The 20,233-nt window shown below is 42.3% G+C and overlaps 2 protein-coding genes across 5 annotated transcripts; one reads left to right on the top strand and one right to left on the bottom strand.

Annotated features, from left to right (window-relative positions):
* Positions 1-325: 325 nt before the first annotated feature.
* dhrs4 (dehydrogenase/reductase (SDR family) member 4) lies at positions 326-7,392 on the bottom strand. Of its 4 annotated transcripts, none has more exons than XM_007563673.2 (9): positions 7,244-7,392; positions 4,087-4,202; positions 2,844-3,021; positions 1,766-1,867; positions 1,461-1,531; positions 1,326-1,377; positions 925-1,059; positions 781-836; positions 326-703 (listed from the first exon to the last, which is right to left on the bottom strand). In XM_007563673.2, the coding sequence occupies exons 1-9, from the start codon at positions 7,367-7,369 to the stop codon at positions 589-591; spliced, it is 951 nt and encodes a 316-aa protein (XP_007563735.1). In that variant the 5' UTR covers positions 7,370-7,392; the 3' UTR covers positions 326-588. The 4 variants fall into 4 exon arrangements, with proteins under 4 accessions (XP_007563735.1, XP_007563738.1, XP_007563736.1 ...); XM_007563676.2 differs by lacking the exon at positions 7,244-7,392 and adding an exon at positions 4,446-4,695; XM_007563674.2 differs by lacking the exon at positions 7,244-7,392 and adding an exon at positions 4,476-4,682.
* Positions 7,393-7,523: 131 nt separating this feature from the next.
* efs (embryonal Fyn-associated substrate) lies at positions 7,524-20,217 on the top strand. The gene is made up of 7 exons (XM_007563672.2): positions 7,524-7,607; positions 9,081-10,412; positions 10,507-10,629; positions 13,792-14,727; positions 14,805-14,870; positions 17,763-18,020; positions 18,111-20,217. Exons 1-7 carry the CDS (start codon positions 7,596-7,598, stop codon positions 18,294-18,296), a joined length of 2,913 nt encoding a protein of 970 aa, XP_007563734.1. The 5' UTR covers positions 7,524-7,595; the 3' UTR covers positions 18,297-20,217.
* The last annotated feature ends 16 nt before the right edge of the window (positions 20,218-20,233 follow it).

Raw genomic sequence — 20,233 nt, forward strand, 5'->3', positions numbered from 1 at the left:
TAGTGTGAACTACTGCATTAGGTAGTCGGATGTGCCCATCTTCTCTATTTAAATCTGATTACTGAAGGTCAATATAGTATACAGACTTCATAATCTGCACTCTTTTGGTTGAATGGAGCATTTATTTCCACTTTGGCTTTATGTTTAGTTTTTATTCAAGTACGTTTTTTGTTAATGGAGACTGAGAATCCGTTTTGTTTTTGTTTGCTTTATTTATTTAGTTTATTAGTTCCAGAGTTGTGTTCTTTTGAAAATAAAGTGTATGTATCTATGGCAGGTAATCGCATGCATAATTAATCATTTCCATTAAATCAGTGTCAAAAGGTCTTGAAACAATATTGTTTATTGCTATAATTTTTTTAGACAATCACTCAGCAAAATTTGTTATCGTGACAGGCCTATCACAAGACAAGTTATAATTGCAGAATGGTATCTTGTTATAAAATTTCTCATCTGTATTAGCTTTCTGATCAATGATGACTTATGTACAGATCCAGTAGGAAGGCCAAAGTATATGATGGAAAAATTGGACAAGGATAAAATCTGAAGAAAAAAAAAATCATAAACGGGTCTGAAGTCAGACGGGGTTCAGAGTCGACAGCTCATCCCTCCCGTCACCGTGACGGTCTCTCCTGTGATGTAGGAAGCGTCATCAGAGCACAGGAAGGCGATCGTCCCTCCGATCTCTTCAGGTTCTCCAATCCTGAAGCCGCAGACAAATAAACACAATTATTCCACAGATTCAGCAGCTCAACCACAACGAGTTAAACTAAACTTCACCTCTTAATGCTGAGCTGCTTTTTTAACTCATCCACAATGTCTTTGTTTTCCCACAACTGGAACAAGAAAAAAAAAAATTACAGTCTCATATGGTAATCAGGAACACAACAGGCCTGAAGATCCATGAAGCGTTGGTGTCCTTACTGCAGAACTGAAGCGGGTTTTGATGACGCCAGGGGCCACGCAGTTCACCCTGATGTTACTGTGAGCCAGCTCAGGAGCCAGCGCCCTGGTTAAACCCAGCAGGGCCGTCTTACTCACACAGTAGGGGCCCAGGCCCTGCAGAGAGACGCAGCAGGTCCGTTTTGCTGAACCCAGAAGACAATGGGGTATCAAGAGTGACGAGGAAAGCTAGTTTTTTGCTATGTTTGACTGTAATGTATAAAGTTCCTCCAACCATCCCATATAAATATTTTTTTTTTTTCCAGTCTTAAATTTCATTGACGGTGGCATTAAAAAGGTCTTCAAAAGTCTTAAATTTGACTTTCTGAAACCAGCGCATATTAAGTGAAGCTAAAAGGGAAAAACTTGATTGAGAACCTCACTTGCATTGGTTGGTATCCACCCACAGAAGACACAAATATCACGTTTCCGCCTCTGAAAGAGAAATTCAGGACCACTGAAAACACAACTAAGAGTTTCATTGTTGGCTCTTCTTTTCCTACCAGTGCCATCCTCACCCTCTCTTCTCCATATGAGGCACCACCAGCTTCGTCAGGAGGAAGGCAGCTTTTACATTTACAGACAGAATCTAAAATGATACAAATATATGTTCTTTTTTTTTACCGTTTCGGTAGAAAAAAAGAAGAAGCGGGAAACAGAAGTTTTTCGTTTAACTTGAAATTTGATATTTTGCAAAAGCATCCATACCACTCAACCTTTTTGACATTCGGTCACATTACAAACACAAACGTTAAAGGCTTTCACTGGCATTCATGTTAAAGATAAACATTTATGTTAAAGAGAATGAGTCCTGAAGCTTTACCTTGTCCCACACGTCCTCTGTGGAGTCCAAGATGTTTCCAAAGAACGGGTTGACCGCTGCGTTGGACACCAGGATGTCAATGCCCCCACACTGGTCCACAGTCTAAGTGCAACAAAAAGTGAGGAGTTAAACTGCAGCGTAGCATATAAACGCAAAGAGACACAGGCCTCAAATAATATGAAACACATTTTAAAACCCCGGTGCAGTTCACAAAAAAAAAAAAAAGGAAACTCGAAAAGTCAATCTGCAGATTTACACGAGTTTGGAAACTATTAAAGATTCATTTCAAAGGGATGAAACGATTATTGCTTTGCAAGACAGACTGTCCGACGGCACGACACATTAGACGCAGGCAGGAAACAAAGGACGCACAAAACAGGAGCTAAAGAACTGGCTGTTTATGGGTCTACCATATGTACCAATCATTTATAAAAGGCATGGTTTCCATGGAGGCACCTCACACAGCAGTCAGGTATCCTCCAAGTCAAGCAGAGCTGCATGCTTGTGGTTTTCCGAGATGTACCTCAAAACTTATCTCTGCAGTGGAAAAGTTTACGGGCTGCCGAGATTAAGATCGAAGTACTTGGGAAGATTGCTGGTCTCCAGGAATAATAATAAGAGCCTCAAATGTGAAGTGAAGTGACGCTGGAGACCACCTCCAGCAACAACAAACATCAGCGCAAACCATCTGAATGTCTTCAGACAGAGAAAATGTTCCCACCCGCCCCCCAACATCCTCAGACAGACTGAGGCCCCCTTGGAACAACTTCACCAGAGTCGTCTGCGTCGGTGAAAGAAAAGGAGCTCAGCTGAAGCTCGGCGAGGAGCAGTGGGTTTCAAATCCCTCCTGAGCAGAACCTTCTACAGGTTCGCGGCAACAGGAAATGTCTGAGGTTTGCCTGGAAAAATAACGCAGTTATTACCCATGAGTTTAGTCGGATTTTCCATTGACTGGGGGTAAACGTAAATAAAGACGCTCCCTCAATACCTCCGATTCAGTTTTTGTTTTTTTAACTAGTTTTCGCTGAAGGCCTGCATTATTTCCACATATTTTACCACTGAAGACGCTCGAGCTCACCAGTTGGACCAGCTTCTCCCTGTCCTCTCCTTTGCCTACATTACATGTGGTTCCAGTTACTCGGATGCTCTGGCTCTTCAGCAAAGCCACAGCCTTGTCCACGTTGGCCTGCCGCCGGCTGCTGACGACCACATGGGCCCCTCTCTTTCCCAGAGCCTGAGCTGCAGCCAGACCGATTCTGAGGCGAAAGAGGAAAAACGGAGCCTTATCACGAACGAACAAAGCCTCGCAAAACTTTCCAGACCCGTCTTATCTCCACAGCAACCGCAAACTTCAACGTGGTTTGCTGGGATTTTACGAAGTAGGCCAACAAAAAGTAGGATGCAAGTAAAAATGCACAAAAACTTACAGTACGGATTTGTATTCAATCTCACAATGTCAAATAAACCAACTATGCCATTTAATTGAAGTGTAAACACCACTCTGCACCTCTTCTCACCCGATTCCCTTAGGGAAACGTGGTGGTGGCAGCATCATGCAAGCTGGTTTAAGGCAATACAAGATAGCAAACATGGTTTCTGCAAGTTTCAGTAACTTAAATTTTGTAAAGACCAAAGCAAATTCTCCAAAATAACTTAAGTAAATTTAAAATATTGCACTTTGTCCAGGACCTTTTTGCAGATAATGGTGTTTTGATGTAATTTTACTAAAGACCCAACAATAAGCAAATGTCAGGAAGAAAGAATAAATAAAGTAATATACTAATTTAAGACCTAAATAAAGGCAATTTTAGACCTTGTAGGAGAATTTAGACTCATCTATGACATTCTTAAAGCCTAAAATTGAAACAGTTAGATGCTCATCGGTGCTCAGCATAGCATATTCACGTGCTAAAAGGTCCCAGTCAAAGTCCAGCGCTAAATTAAATGGAGAATGTGTGGGAAGACTTAAAAACTAACACTTACAGGTTGGTCTATCACAAAAAAACAAACAAACAAAAAAAATCCCAATAAAGCGCATTTTAGATTTTAGGTTTAATTGTGGCAACATGTCAAAAAGTGTAAGGGGTAGAAAAACATTTGCAAGGTACTGGAAGTCAACATGTATCATTTGAAACATCATTGTTGAAACATGTATTTATTTACACATTGGCAACATATCGGAACTGAGAAACTACATTTTCTTTTCTCTTTTTGATTTGGAAATCCATTTTCTTAGAAAAGCAGACCACAGTCACGTCCTCGGTTTCTGCTAAAGCTGTTCCAGACACTAAGAGCTCTACAAACAGTTCAGTCATTCTCACCCATCTGTGGAGGCTGTCACAATAGCCACTTTCCCATCCAGACTGCTATGAGACATTCTTCTCTGGACATTAACCGGGTTGGTCCTCAGAAACCTGGATAAACCCCGAAACATCACCTGCGACACGGAGCAGCAAGGTTACTTCATGCACAGACTAGTTCACGAGGGTAAAGGTCAGGGACTCTGACTGGACTTGTTGTTAGGCGGGATTCAGAGGTATAAAAGGTGGATGACACAGAATTCCAATTGTACATTACGCAAACTGACACCGTTAAGACTCATACTAAATCAGCAATGTAAATAATGGAATACCTGATCGAGGTTCAATTATAACTTTACGGCCAGCGAAGGAATACTGACGTTTTAGCGCCAGGAGGAGGATTATCTCACCAAGAAGGACATGCAAACTGTAACGGACGAAGTCGCAAAGGTGGAACGTTTGATAAAACAAAAAACTCAGGCAAACTCTGGCGAGAGGACCTTTGACTCTTGCTACATCTTCTGTATTCCGGATACAGGTACCGCTGTCAAAATAAAAGCCTCAAACAAGCGCCTCGTTTTCATTTGACAACTTTTAAATGTGTGACCTGTAATAATAGCATCAGTTGGTAGAATAACTGTTTACTGTTAGGTTCGTGACTTACTAATAACGTTACGTGTCTACGTTTTGACTACTTGGGAAGATTAGATATCTGATTAACAGTTGAAATCGATGCCCCTGAACGCACCCACAAAACATCAGCCAATCACAGAAAGAGGTGCAGCTAACTACGGATAGAAGCCAGATTTCAGTGAGAAACGATTGGACTAAATAATTGTGCCAACAAGACAGGTTTCCCTTACAGTTCAGGGGAGCATCCGAACCCATCGACATATATATATATTACGAATTATGAAGTAATGTGTCCGAACCACTGAAAGAGGCCGAGAGGCACGTCTCTCTAACAAAAAATTATTTTTGATTTAACTGCACAGTAGAAAGTGAGCTCGTCCGCCATCTTGTGAGTGGCATGTGAACCTGGAGGATTATTACTATTAAACGTGGTTTGCACCATAACAAAGGCACTAAAATTTATTGTAAACTACCTCGAATATATATAGTTTTCATACACAATAATGTGAAATCATTTTTTTTATTGTAGATTAATTTACTTCTTAGTATATGCGAAATAATTTAATGAAATATAGTTTCAGTCTTTTTAACTAAAACAAGTTAAGTTTTTCCAGATTTGTTTAGCTCAAAAAGTACTACTTAATCTATAAATGTTAGACTAGTTTAGGTGTTGAGAATGTATTATTCTTATTTTTCTGCTAATTATTAAAATATGAATAAATAATGAATTACTTAGATTTTTAGGAGAAAGGGATATCAAAGAGCTAACCATAAAGATCTCATTTAAGTGACTAATAGTGTAGTTTTTCTCATTTGTAAATGGTCTAGTATCTCAACCCTGCCAAAGTTATGAAGGTCTTATCTTAATGACATACTCAATGTCAAAACCATGTAAAGACCTGCAGACCTTGTTCCTGGATGAATGATTATGTTAGGGAAATGTTTAGTGAATTCAATGCTTTAAATCACGAGGGAAAACACATATTTTAAAGTTAAGTGATTTATGTCAAGTGTCTGTTAACTTTGAAGATTAATGCAGCCAATAGAAATCAAACCTTTGAATGAGTTTTGTTTCATAATCCTCTGAAGACTATAGATATTCCTTACGCTTGTGCACCTTTTTCTTCCATATTTTTCAAGCATTCAACCTTCCACTAACAAGCTTGGAAACTGCAGTCTTTAAACAACCAGTTTCATTGATCATTACATCTTTGTGTCACATATGGAGGGCGTCAATGACTTTTGCTGGTTAGCTGTTAAGTCAGCAGTCTTTCTCTTGATTGTGTCATCATATTTGTTTTAAAAATCATTTTTCATTTGGCTTGTGTAATATTCTGATTTTCAAATAAACTACTTTTTTTCTTTTGCTTTCTGAAGTTGCAAACCTTTTCCATCAAAATGAACAGAAATGAGAGAAATGTATCAATCAGCTTTATTTGCCAAATTTGAAAAAAAAAAAAAAAAATCAAACAAGAAATTCCACGATTTAATGTTAAGCAGAGAGACAGCCTGGAGTAAAAAAAACTGTTTTGTTTTTGCAAATATCACTCTGCCATGCCTACCTGAAGGTAAAACCTTAAATGTTTTACCTTAAATGTGTCCAGAATGTGTGGGATCTGCAAATATTTTAGTTACCTATTTCTGAGATAACTAGGATCTTACCTGAAGGTTAGCATTGAGGTAAGGTCAACACTGACATTCCTATGTGCTGAACCTTAATGCTTGAAATAGAATAGGCAGAATAGAAAAATAGAAACTACCTGTATTGCTCCTCAGTGAGGAAATTCAGAAGAACCAGAGGCAAAGTGAGAGATAAAACAAACTTTCATGCAGATTCACAAAAACACATCATTTTGTGCAATAAATCTATATAGTAGTTTAGTCTTTTGAATTATATTCCTGAAATAAATTTAATTTATGAATACATCAATATTATTATGATACAGATGTAACTTGAACAAAAATTCACGTGACTAAACAGTCTGACAACAGTTTGCTTGTGAGTCCAAAAATAAAAAAAAATAAAAATGCCACTCACAATATGGCGGCCGAAGTTGGCCTACGACTCTGACGCCCATGCGTCGTCTGCTCTCCGACGTTTGTGTGATCGAACCTCAATGGCCAAAGATTTTCACGCCTGGAAAGAAGCGATTCCTCACATATCTCCCTGAAAGCGTTACGTCGATGGGAAGTTTATCCACGATAAGACAGAAGCCAGGTATTTGTTTTAATTTCAAACCGACGGCTTTGTACTCTAGCGCCGATTAGACTGGTAACAGCTGGGATTTCATGCTACGCTCCAGGACTATTGTTTTGAATTGAGCCTTAGCAGCAAGGGGCGATATGGATAACCAGCGTTAGAGAGTGTAATCCAGTCGGTTAGTGTTTAAAGCTAGGCCTCGCCACGGCTCGTTGCCGTCTTATCAGCCCATAATTACACGAATTAACAATTATTTTGCACGCGCGCTCCAGCTATTAACGTGCTAGATTACCATTTTAACGTGCACCATTTGCTTTTAAATGCAATCTATTAGGGTGGCATAACCGTAACGTAACGACAATCGCTCGTCGCACGTCGTGTTGCATATGGATGGTGCATGACTTTAGGTGGCTGGACCGGTTTGGTGTTCAGTTGTTGTATCTCATCAAAGCGTGAACGTCGTTCCCACATGGATTACAGGATCCGCACGAAGACGGGGGACGTCGAGGCAGCCACACCACTGAGATGAGTCCCGTCCAGAGCCAGCTGTGCCTCGGCAGCCAGTCTCCCTGCTGCTGCCCGTCAACACATCCGACAAAAATCTCTGCAGATCTGATCTGATCTGCACGGATGGGCTGAGCGATCGGAGCACTTAGTTTCACAGTTTCTCAGAGAAATATCTAATGAGTTTGGAGTCATGTCTGTCTCTGTAAGTACACGTATTTCCTTTCTATGTGCATGGATTTATTTAAAAAATAATAAATAAAAAATGCCAATCTTTCTGTGGTGGACAGATGAGATTATAAATGACTGACATAAGCTGAAACATGACGGCCACTTTCTAGCTGTTGTAGATTTTCACTATATTTTTTAATGAGGATCCTTATTGCCTCCATTACTGTTTTGAGGGAGGGAGGGGAGCTCCCTCATGGCTCATTGGAGCCTCTCTGTCCCTGATGGGGGTTTGGTTTAGAAAATGAAAGGGGGTCTGACTCTCTGGCTTTGGGTTGGCAATTAAACCCTAAACAGCCAGGGACAGATGTGCCTCTCATCCCCTCCCCCTCCCTCTCATCTTGCTCATTAACATTAAGCTCCCGTGTCCATTTGATCATTGATCCACCTCCGACTGCTTCCCTTCGTTCTCTTTTGGCCATCATTACTGACCCAGCTGGGGATTTTGAGATTTGGATTTTCTGTGTGTGTGTGTGTGTGTGTGTGTGTGTGTGTGTGTGTGTATATTTCTGTGCTTTGTGGTCCACCAATTCTCCTCCCTTTTCATTCAGATGTTCTGAACTCTTCACTATTCAGTGTCATTTCTCCTCATTTAATGGCTCTAAACAATCAACAAACTCTTTATGACTTGGCAGTACCATGTCAATATGACTCTGGGTTACTTCTCCACTTAAAATTAAATAATTATCACTAATTTAAAACGAGGGCAAAGAGATTTGGGATTGACCTTTTGAACCGTATTCAGACACTTCTGTTGGCAATTAGTGCGGTTCGAGGATGTTGTGTGAATTCGCACTGAGATTCCAACAGACAAATGTTTTTACCCACAACACTTGGCTCCAAGTCAAATCTTTCCTTCATCAATATGACCAAATGTTCCCAAGACAGATGCAAATTGACGGCTATTTTTTGTTCCCATTAAATGTCTAACTCTGCAAACAAACAAACAAAAACTAAAAAACTTTGGTTAACAATTTCTTGGTACATCTCTCATGCTGAAATGATCATACAAGTGGTTGAATTGAATATTTTTTATATTTACATTGAATATATTTCATTTGCCTTAATTAGCCTGTAGATTGTAGTTGGGATTCATTTGAATTCTGAGAGCTTATAACCCCAGATCACAACAAAATAAATTTCAATCTGGAGTCAAATAACGTTTCCTTACAGCAGACATTGAAGGAATATAAACAAATATTAACGGTTATGAAAGGTAATAAATGCACTCAAAATTTACTCTCTTAAAAGTCCGGTATGAAACAAGCAAAATATGGTGACACAATCAACTACTGCTCACTACCGCTTGTGGTGTAAACATGTGAGACAGGACAAACAGGTGTAACCGTATACTGCAGACTACAGTTCTTTTTCATTTTCTATTTGGTGTTTAAATTAGTGAATTAGTAAGTATTCAAAGTCCCCACTGTCAATCCTCTTCTTTTTCTAGACGGTTTTGGCTAAAGCCCTGTATGACAACACAGCAGAAAGCCCTGAGGAACTGGCTTTCCGAAAGGGCGACATCTTGATGGTTCTGGATCAAGAGAAGACTGGCGGGCCAGGCTGGTGGCAGTGCTCCCTGCATGGCAAACAGGGCATTGTTCCCGCCAATCGCCTCAAAATTTTGGAGACCGCTCCGCCGCCAGGCTCTGAGCCTGGTCCCGGACCGAAGGAAGACTCTGTGTACCTATCCCCTGGCCTTCCTTTGGCTCGGACTGCTTTCGGCGAAAGCACGGACGTTGCTGACGGAGTATACCTGTCGCCATCTGCCACAGGCGAAGGTCGAGGCGGGGGAGTCGCGACTCGGACTGGAGAACTACGCAGAGTGGAGGCCGGCCGTCCGCGCTCACACTCGAGTTCTGGCACTCGCCCCAGACCGGACTGGGATATTGGTGTGACAGGACGGCCGCGATCTCCGTCTTTAAGGGGGCGTGGTTCAGAAATGTCTGGAACTCTTTACCAGAAGCCACTAAGTCCCATGCCTTCTGCAGCTCCGCATGCCAGGCAGCCTGGAGTTCTCCTGGCTTCAGAATCTGTTTACCTTTCTCCCAGTGGCGTCCCAAGGGCTACCGATGAACCAGAAGACACTACATACCTTGTTCCGAGAGACAAGCCAACAGTAGGACATTCAGACGACTGTTACTTGGTGCCCAAAGGGACGCCGCTTGCAAGCGATGATGTTTACCAGTCCCCAACAGGTGGTGGTGTGAGCAGTACTCTCTGCGCTAACGGCACCTCTGGGATCAGTGTTACACCACAGCCCAAAGCAAGTCAGGACACACCTGGGGTTTACCAAACACCAACCCCTGTCGGGTCAAACCTACATCGGCCACCCGCCACAGTTCTGGCTCACCAACACCCATCTTCGCTAACCTCTCCCCAAGCATCTCCCCGAACCTTGCTCAAGGGTCTTCCCCCAAACTCTGCAGCTGGAAGGGGCAAACCCGGTGCGGCTAGTCACCGGGGATCCTCTTTTTCAATCAGAGCAGGGCAAGTTAGGGCTCCGGGATCGCCAAACTTTGCCCGCAAACCTCCTCCACCAGCCCCTCCTGTGAGAGGGGTCACCAGGAAAGAAGCACAGCAAGCAACACCTCAATCAGTTGCCTCCATCCCCAAACCGATGGCTCAGGCAAGTCCCGCAGGCCAGCTGCAACCAGAGGACAAGCAAATCAGAACTCCCCAGGGTAATGGAGAAAAGATGAGCAACGGCCTGGATAGAAGCGGCGGAGTGCCGAACAAAACTGGAGAAAAGCAGGATTACTCGGATGCTGCAGATGACCAGGTAACATGTCTTTAAACTTACTTTTGTACCTTACATCAGTTTTTATGATGAATGATCTCATACAGCTTGATGTTGTCCTGTGCTGCCATGTTAGGTGTATGACACCCCTCCAAGTGTCAGGTGGCAGCAGCCGATCCAATCTACTCGCGTAGCGGATGTCGATGGCATTTATGACACCCCGCGCAGCGTCCAATCACAAGCTGACCCTGAGACAGAGGTAAAGCAAGCATTTAATTTCTGGTATGTGTCTTAAAAGACATGAAATAGCTTTGATGTTTTTAAAGAATCCGAAAATGCGACTAAAATCTTCTGTTAAATCCTGTTAATAATCCTTACCCTTACCTCCAACTGTAGAATGCCCCAACGGCCGTTTAAGGAAAAGTCAAAGCCAATTTTTCTATCATCTCATGGTTTTAAGTTATTTTAGTGAGACCCCCAGAGTAAGTATTGAGAATAACTGGAAGTTTCTAAAGCTGCATTGAACTCTCAGCCCCTTCCGTATCTGTTGCTACACACTGCAAATGAGTGAACTGAAAGAAAACTGGTGCACTAAGACAGACAAACTTTGCTGTTTTTTAAAACATTTCAGTACACGTGATTGTGAAGCATGTAATCAGATAAAGTATGATTTAACAATATGCTAAGCAATTGTGAATAACATTATACCATAAAATCCTGGTTTTTACTGAGAATCTGAGACCAGTCTACACCTTAAGGAAACCTTGACCAAGTTTCCAACTGTCCACTAAACTACCCTCAAAAAGCAACGATTCCTTAATTTTATTTGCCATATATCCAACATCCCCAAAGAGACATTTGATACTTTCTGTAATTACATAAAATTCTGAAGTGGAAAGTCAGAGCTACTCCACAGCTCAGAGTTCAGATTAAATATGGCTGCCGCTCATGGAAAACATTGTCTATTTCGCAGGAGTAAGTTATTTATTTGCACGTCTGATTTTTTTTTTGTTTTATTTAATAACAATAATAGCATTGTGCAATTTCTATATGTGAGCAAGTTCCTTCTGTGTTTTAAATACATAGAATAGAGGAAAATATGCCATTGCCCTGCACGGCTAACACCTGTTTGCACCACAAAAATGAGGAAATGCCAGTTGTTTTGTGACTTTCCAACTGTACGACGTCAAGCAATTTGTGATGCACCAATTAGGTTATTTATCGGCAAATACCAGTTTTCTTCAAAACCTGACCTGGCATTTTCAGTTTCTTTTTTAATAAATTCTGGTTAATTGAAGAATAAAAAAATCGTCTGATTCCAATCCCGGTCTCTGACTGATCGGTGCATCCCAACAACTAACATTTCGAATCGTTACCAGACCAGAGATCACAACATAAGTAATCAGGTCCTGTTCAAACTTAAAAAAACTATAGAAAGTGTTGTATAAAACTGGGCTACTCTCAATTTTGGGGGTTTCCTATAACTTTGCCACTTTTCTTTTGATTTAGAACAACAGTTTAACTAGCTTGGAAATGGTTCGTGAAGGAATTGCTTCGATCGGCTGAGTTTTACAGGGGCTGCGAATGCAACTGCTGTATACGTAATCCTGATAGTTTTGTGACATTCGTTGAAGTCATTAGTTTAGAAATTATTGTAAGCTGCGGTATTACTCTGGAATTCATGTCTATACAAGCTCAGTGGGTCGTGAATGCGAGAGATAACTATCACATACCCTGTCACTATTTCTTCCCACATACCACCATTAGTCTGCCTCCCTGCCCCCCTCCAAGGCGGGGCCACACCTGTCTCTGTCGGCTGGGGAAGCCTGTCTATCCAGTCCAAATGTTGTTACTATTTTCTCCCAGTCACACCCATGTGTGAGGGCCGTTCTACGGTTGTCCCACCACCAGCACTACCACCACCCTGACCACAGTGGCCTCCCCTTTAATCTTAGCTTAGAATGTGTGCCAGCTGTTGGACTGTTTTTCCCCTTTTGTCCTGATCCTCCCTGGTCCCAAATGCAATTACAGACACAGTTTCTTGCTGTTATTGGGTGTACAAAAATGAGTGGTCAATAATTAAATAGGTCAGTAATTCCAAATGCTGTATATATTTGCTGATCTTTGTGTGATTTCCTTTTTTTCTTTTTGCTCATTTCAATTTTATTCTAGACTTTTTGATAATCAAAAGTGCAGTATTTTACTCATTTAACGGCACAAGCTCCATCTAAAAGTGCAGTTAGGGTGAGTTTTGGTGAAGTAAATTAAAATAGCAATATTCTAAAACCTTTCCACTTCTCATGGTTGTGTTCCCGTACAATTCAACTAAAAACAACAAAATCTGTTGGGAGGGAAAAAGGTTAAAAGACAACAACAACAACAAAAAAAAAACAATTATTTGATTGCATAAATGTGCGTCCACTTAAGTTAACACTTTGTTGACGCACTTTTTGATTTTATTTTATCTCTCAACCTTCCTGAGTTCACAGCTGCCCTCGGGTATAGTGCATGTGGTTAACCTGAAATAAAGTTCAGCACTGTCTTGTATCCTTTTGTCAAACCCATGGTGTACAGACAGGTTACATAAGCTTAAAGGAGCTCATTGTTCAAAAGTATCTGCTGAGCGGCGATAAATAAAGACCCGCTCACATCAATTTTAAACAGTTTTATAACCAGGAGCAACCAGGAACATCTTGTAAGTGATGGCTGTGCTTCACAGCCATCACTTACAGGTGACAGCAATCACCTCTGCTCTCCATATGTCCGGACTAAGAACGTTACATCCAGGCTTACGTGGCTAAAACAGTCCAAAACAATGTGGTTTAATGTGTTATGGTCAGATAGCAAAACTTTGTCTCTGGAACAACACAAACAAACGTACTAATGGGGCAACTTTTCCTCAAATGGATACAATTCAGTTTTGACTGAGCATTCAGATATCTGCTTGGATAACGAGACGATAATCAACACCAGAATGACCTCACCAGGAGAAAAATGTCAGAACGACCCGACAATGATCCAGATCTGAATTTAACACAAAGTCTAAGGAGTACCGTGAAGAGGCTGCGGCAAGACATAGCCGCAGAGTCTGATAGATTTAGGGGATGCTTACAGGGCTTAGAGAGGAAATATTGCCTAGTGAGGATGTGGCCTGCAGATAGACTCCTATTAAAGTTTTAGATTGAGGGTGTGCACACTTGTATAACCAGATTGTTGCTGCTTTCTTTTATGTATTTTTCTCACCAGCAGATTTATTTTCTTAGTGGTGTTGGTAAGAAGTTCTCAAATGCATATTGTTTGAGAGAAAACATCATCCTATCACATTCTCCGAGAATTTTCATTTAACTTTTCCTCATTTCCACAGTTGCAAAGTAAAAGGAATATGAATTTGGTGAAAATGTGTTGCTTTCGCCACTTGTAGGTCTATGACGTCCCCACAATCACTCTGATCAAACCCGCGGCAGACATAAAGCCTGAAGAAGACGAGGACGAAGTCTACAGTGTCCCCACTCTTCCAGGTGTCCCTCTGGTGCTGGCTGAGTCCACCGGCAGCCTCCCCACTGAGGACATCTCGCACGTTGGACAGGTCTGTTTTGTCCCGGGACCCGACAAGCGAGCCAGCGGCGGAGATCAGAAACAAGACTCCACTGAGGTTGACTGTGGGATCTACGACATGCCCTCCCTGACCATTGAAATGCTTCCCCATTCGTGCTCGTCGTCCTCCTCCGCCTCCACTCGCCGCCACTCTGTTTCCAGCAACGGCTCCGGCGACGTCCAGTGGAAAGCTTCGCTGTTGAACCTCGTCCACTCGCTGCTGGGCACCGCCTCGTCCCTGTCCTCGCGGGACCTGGCTACGTCTCTGGCTGAGATCCTGTCCACCTGGAAGGCCAGCCACGCAGGTGACCCACCGCCGCCTCTCCAGCAAGCCTGGGTTCGGCTTTCGGACGTGCTTCCGGCGTTGTCCGCCATCGGGAACGCTCCTCCAAACGAGGGGCTCTTATCGCTGGTCCAGCGCTCTCTAGAGGAGTCCGCCCTCCTCCTGCAGGCTCAAGGGCGACCTCGTCTGTCTTCCCAGGAATCTCTGTCTCGCAGGCCCTTGCCAGCGCTCCCGGTGCCTGATGGGAAGTCATGCGGCGGTGGAATGGGTTCTCGTAAAGGCAGCTGGATCCAAGAACGGCCCCTTCCTCCCACCCCTCAGCCTATGTTTCCTTTGACTCCATCTCCGGCCTGCGTCACCCTAACGATGGGCCCCGTTAACGGAGAAGAGGACCCTAGCAACGAGTATGCAGGGATTGGCTTGACCCCAATCCCAGCCCCGGTTCCTTCAGGAGACAGTGTTGGATATGTCAAGTTGCAGGTCAGTCCAACGGTCACTGTTTATGAGCGAAGAAGTATTCATGGTCACCACTGACGGTTCTTTGTTCCTCATGCCAGGGTAAACCAGATCTTCTTCCCGATGTCCTCTCTGAGAACGGACAAACTTTCACCGGAGAACAAAGGGTGAGTAATTTCCACAATGTTAATCACCTCCACATGCAGTCCTGTGGAACAAGGAAGTACGCTGTGGTTCGGTTGTGGTTTTACTAATTGAAAAAGTCTTTTGGTCTTCACTAAGTCATGGCAATTAGAGAAATATTGCAAATTAGTTGTTAACTGCGAACTCTCTCTCTTGAGTTCTCACCGCTGCATAACAGTCACGTTTAGGTCTAGACTTTGACTCATTCACTAGAAAACCTTAATTATGTTCTTTTTTAGCCCCTCTGTTGTATATTTGCAGTGATGTTTAGTGTGAGTCCCCTGTTGCACGACCCACTTTGGACAAACTCCCTTTGCTGGCCTCATGCTTGACTGTAGAACTTTGGCATGGAGCAGAGTTCATAGGTGACTCAATGACCAGAAGATACAAGCTCAAATCAAAACCCCTCCACTAGTGCGCTTGACGGTGGGTATGGATCGTTGCCCTCTTATGCTTGTTTAGTTTGGATAGGATGGTGCATTATGCCCAAAGATCTTGTCTTTGGTCTCTTCTGTCAGAAACGCATTGTTCCAGAAGGAATGTTGGAGTCATTCTGTCATATTCTTTAGAAAGAATAAACTTTCTGCTTTCAGCAAATCTTTTTTTTTTCAATGTCATACTTCAACGTACCAACTCCGGCCTGCGGATCCAGAGAGCGTAGCAAAGTCAGAGCTCGGGGTGAATTTCCTGGGAAATGCAGTCCGTGGAAGATTGGTCTCAAGTGTTTCCCCGCTTGAGAAAAAAAAATCTTTCTCACTGTGGGAGTAAAGGACTTTAAATGTTGTAGGTCTTCCCGCAGATTGATGGCCAGCAACAGGTGCTTTGGTGAAGTCACTGTTGACAACTTTCCACCTTCGCGCTGTGTTGACAAACTGCCAATGCTGCTGTTTTTATAGAGGCAACCACACCTGCAGCTGATCAGCAAGACCTGGATACAACTTTCCCTTTTTAAAAAAAAAATAAATTATGGAAGCAGCAGAGGTGCCCTTTTCTTTTCCTCGTGTTTCCTTCTACTCTGTGCTATAATTTTTATTTTCCCCTTGCATTTCGAAAGTGTAGGATCTATTGTGTCTTTGTGCAGTTGAGAGTAGATTTTATTCACTTGAAGATTTTTTTTTATTATGACTTGATATGTAAAACTTTTAAAGCTGGAGTGCACTTTCTGTCTTTTTTCCCATGACGGTACCACGCTCCCTCTGCCTGCGGTCACAGATGATTTATGCGCAAACAGCAGCTCCACTCGGATAAGTCACTTATTCACTCTGAGTTGACAGTGCGCTCTGTTCACTAGTAAGCACTGTGACTCATTAATCCAGCTAGCTGTAGCCGTTTGCCTCCCAATGCAGCGCGCGAAGACTCGCTTTGCTTCGCGCTGGCCTTCGCAGCCCTGTCGATCGCTGTCGAAAGTGTACACACAGACATTAGAAACCGTAATTAGTCACTCCAGCGTCAGACTCTGAGGTCTTGTTGTGCTGCACCAAACTGAAGTCACGTCTTCTGTGCAGCAGTCTGCATTTTTCCTGCTCCTTGCAGGGTTCCCTTGTCATCGCGGCTCAGACGAAAAACAAGAGTCCGCTTGTGAGTCCCAACAATCTGGCCTCACATAGTAAGGAGGCCGTAGGACAATAAGTGCCAGAAAGCACAGTCCTTCCTTCAGCAGCGTCTCTTGTTTTTGATATACTGCGCCGAGTTGTGCGCTTCACTCCGACTTTTCAAACCGTGGAGTTGTCCTACACTTTAAGGCAGGTCCCAATAACTGAGTGTGCCTTAAATAATAGTACTTGTGCTATAATTTTGAGAAATAATTGGGACTGTGTCGTATGACCTTGTTTAGGGATGGATCATTTTCTGGGCTGCTGTTTCCACACTGGAATCTGAATCTGTGCTGCCTTTTCGTTTTTGTTGTGTCCTCTGCTGTGGTTGTTTTAGATGTTATAATCATTTCTCTCTTTTTTCACACCTTGGTTGACTAAACGACCAAGAAAAGGTATAAAAGTAAGAAGACAATGGTAATAGCCTTTTTTGTGGCTCAGTCTGGACTCTCATTAGGGTTGTTTTTATTTCTTCATTGCTCTTTCCCCAAATCATATGTTCCAACAATTTATTGAAATCTGGAATGGCCTTAATTTATCCACATTTTGCCAAGTAAAAACCGTAAACTTTAATTTATTTGAATAGAATTTTATGTAATGGAACAAAACAGGATAGCGCATGTGGAAGGAATATAATACCCGTTTGTAAAATTCTCACTGATGAAAATCTTATAAGTGTGGCATGTTGTTTTAATAGCACGTTTTACGGAGCGTCTCTGTTGTTTGTTTGCAGTCTAGAGACTGAAATCTTTGCCTGTGCTAATTTGTAAAATAGCTCAACCTCAGAGAGTGCCAGAGACATTGATTTTCAAGTCCTGCCCCATTTTCTCAATCATGTTTATGTGCTGGTATTTTGCCCATACCAGCACATAAATGTGCTTTGATCTAAACTTTTTCATTAAAGGTGTTTCTGTATGTCTGGGGTTGTTGTCCTGCTCGAATGCTTTGGTTGATATCGATGCACCATTATCTTTAAAAAGCCTGACCTGCAAAGTCGCTAAATATAAATCATCAAAGTATCGACCAGTTTCCCAAATTATTGGTACACGCCTACTGATCGGTACTCTCCTCGGATTATTTGTAAAACTTTGAAAACCCTATGCATCATGTTTGTTCTACTTCATATATATATGAAAAAAAGAGCCTTAAAAATGCATTCAAGTTTGCAGAAGCAATGCAAAAAACTTGAAAGAGTGTAAATACTCTCTCGAGACATAGCGAGTTGAAGTCTTCTCGTCCGTGTCTCTCGTTTCCACCCCTCACCGTTGCGTTTCCCCCGTGCAGCTGACTCCCTCGCCTCCTCTGCCGGTGACCCTCTCCCTGGAGGACTCGGAGCTTCTCTCCTTCTACTCCTCTCAGAGCTTCGCCCACCTCTCCTGCCTCGCCGACGCCATCGACGTGCTCGACAGCAGCGTGCACGGCAACCAGCCGCCGCGCATCTTCGTCGCCAGGGGGAAGAGCCTCATTGTGACCGCGCACAAGCTGGTGTTCATCGGGGACACTCTGTCTCGCCTCCTGACCTCCGCCGACCTCCGGGCCAAGGTAGGCTCCCTCTCTTCCGAATCTTCCCGTTGTAAAAACGCTCGAACCGAACCGAACCGGAGCAAACGTCGCCTCCTTCCTCCGTTTCAGATCACCACTTCCGGAGGGAGGCTCTGCCAGGTGCTGAAGGCGGTCGTTGTGGCGACGAAGGGAGCAGCACAAAACTACCCGTCGACGACCGCCACCCAGGAGATGATGGACCGCGTCACCGAGCTCTACCAGCAAGCCGCCGGCTTCTCCACTCTGCTGCAGCGTCTGGCTGGAATATCATCGTGATATTTCATTTCGCTTGTACAAACACTACACCTGTATTTTAGTGTTGAAATGCCTTATTTGTCTTTAAACTATTATATTTCCGTACCTTCGTCTGTGAGGGGAAGCCATACCCTGAACCACGTGTTTATCCACACTGCAGCTGTTGCTCAGCTGGGTTTTTTTTTTTATTGCATTGAGTCTTTCTACAAAGAGTGTGTGCGTGTGTTTTTTTCTTTTTTTTTCTTTTTATGTCCGTTTGTATACTGACGTTTTTGCTTTGATGGCAGACACTCTTGTTTCTTCTTTTTTTTTTTTTTAAGTGTTAACTTATTGAATATTGAAATCCCTGTGAGGTTGAAGCAGTCCTTGTGGACCTGTTATTTTGGGAGCTTTGCTTTAATGCGCTTGCCACATTTCCTTTTCCTCACACATGATAGCTGTTTCTCTTCCTTCCTCTATTTATTTAGCAAGCCCCTGCTCCGAAAATAGTCCAAAAAGAAGGCCTTTTATTCCGGTTCTGGCCTTCCTTTGTACAATGATACCCGATGGGCCTTTTCCTTTTTCCTTTTTTTCCCCCCCATCGCTCTGAAAGCATGTTGACTTTTGTATTTCAAAGCAAGCACTGAAAGGAAAGTTTACCTACGTCTTGACACGTGGAGCAGTAGTAGGTCCGTTTCCATTAGAGAGCAAAGGCAGTGCTCACGATTCCCACATTTGCAAGATGCATCACTCGACACATTCTTCGGTTCACCGTTATGCAGGTTATCACAGTTTCTGAGAAGTCACTGAATGCCAGAGAATGACTAATGGTGGTTCAGTGAGAAATTACCTAATCCTGTTCTTTCCCACAGTGATGTGGAAGTATAAGGAACCTGCTGACCGAGTTCACCTGTTGGAACACGTCTCGTTTGGATGTGCACCTTCGCATGACTTCTGCTTTGTGTTTAATCTTCTTTCTTCTAAGATGCCTACCAGTGATTCGTACTTCAGTAGATTTAAGCAGCCAGGCTGAGACCTTATTTCACTTCAGGATGTGTACATTTTTTACATCTAAAACCTGACTGTTGCAATGGTCAATGTGACGTTGACCTGACTCAGTGAAAACTGCAGCATAAATCACACTTTGTCATTAGACCTAAAAAAACAAAAAAGAACAGACGTGTTTTTGAACACTAGTATCTGTATGCTTACACTAATCGTCATTCTGAGTACTTTATGGCACATCTTATACATGCTAGCTACTAATTTATGCAACTAAACGAAGTCAGCACAAAAGGGCTTAAACTTAGAATATAGTTTTAACTTTTTTTCCCCAAGATTATTTTAAATAGTCATTTATACAACTTGACTTTTTTCTGCAATATCTGATCCGAATCAGCAGGGTTTTCATAGGTTTTGTTTTTCTTAAGGGCTGTGATTTTATTGTCTTGTTCACCCGCGCCACCTTGTGGTATCCTGAAGTATTGCATAAAAACTATCTGCTTCCCTAGTTTTATGTTTGAGCATTTTGATCGATAGTTATAACCATATTGTTAACCCTTTTTGTTCTGGACATTCTTGTTTGTATGATTTTGATTCGCTTCATTTTTATATATGCAAATCCTTCATCTGGAATACTTGAGCAGTGGATTGCAATGCTACAATGTCTTTTTTTTAAATCAATATTTTACATAATACAGGTATGGCAATTTTTCTTTTTTTACAGGTTTTTTCATCGATAAGAAACCCTCTTTTTCGAACACTACATTTGCTGTATGTCTTTTGTATTTCTGTTCAGAATACAGAAAGAATTTTGAAACAAAAACAAACGTGTTTTCTTAGAAGAATTTATATTTAAATGTGTATTTTACGTCTTATTCAAATTTTGTTAATAAGGGTGTTATTTATTGGTCATTTCCGTAAAGCAGTATAAATCCTAATAAAGTCACCTTTTCTGAATAAACCTTGACAAATCCCAC

This window comes from Poecilia formosa, unplaced genomic scaffold (assembly GCF_000485575.1).
Source record: "Poecilia formosa unplaced genomic scaffold, Poecilia_formosa-5.1.2 Scaffold149, whole genome shotgun sequence".
NCBI lineage: Eukaryota > Metazoa > Chordata > Actinopteri > Cyprinodontiformes > Poeciliidae > Poecilia > Poecilia formosa.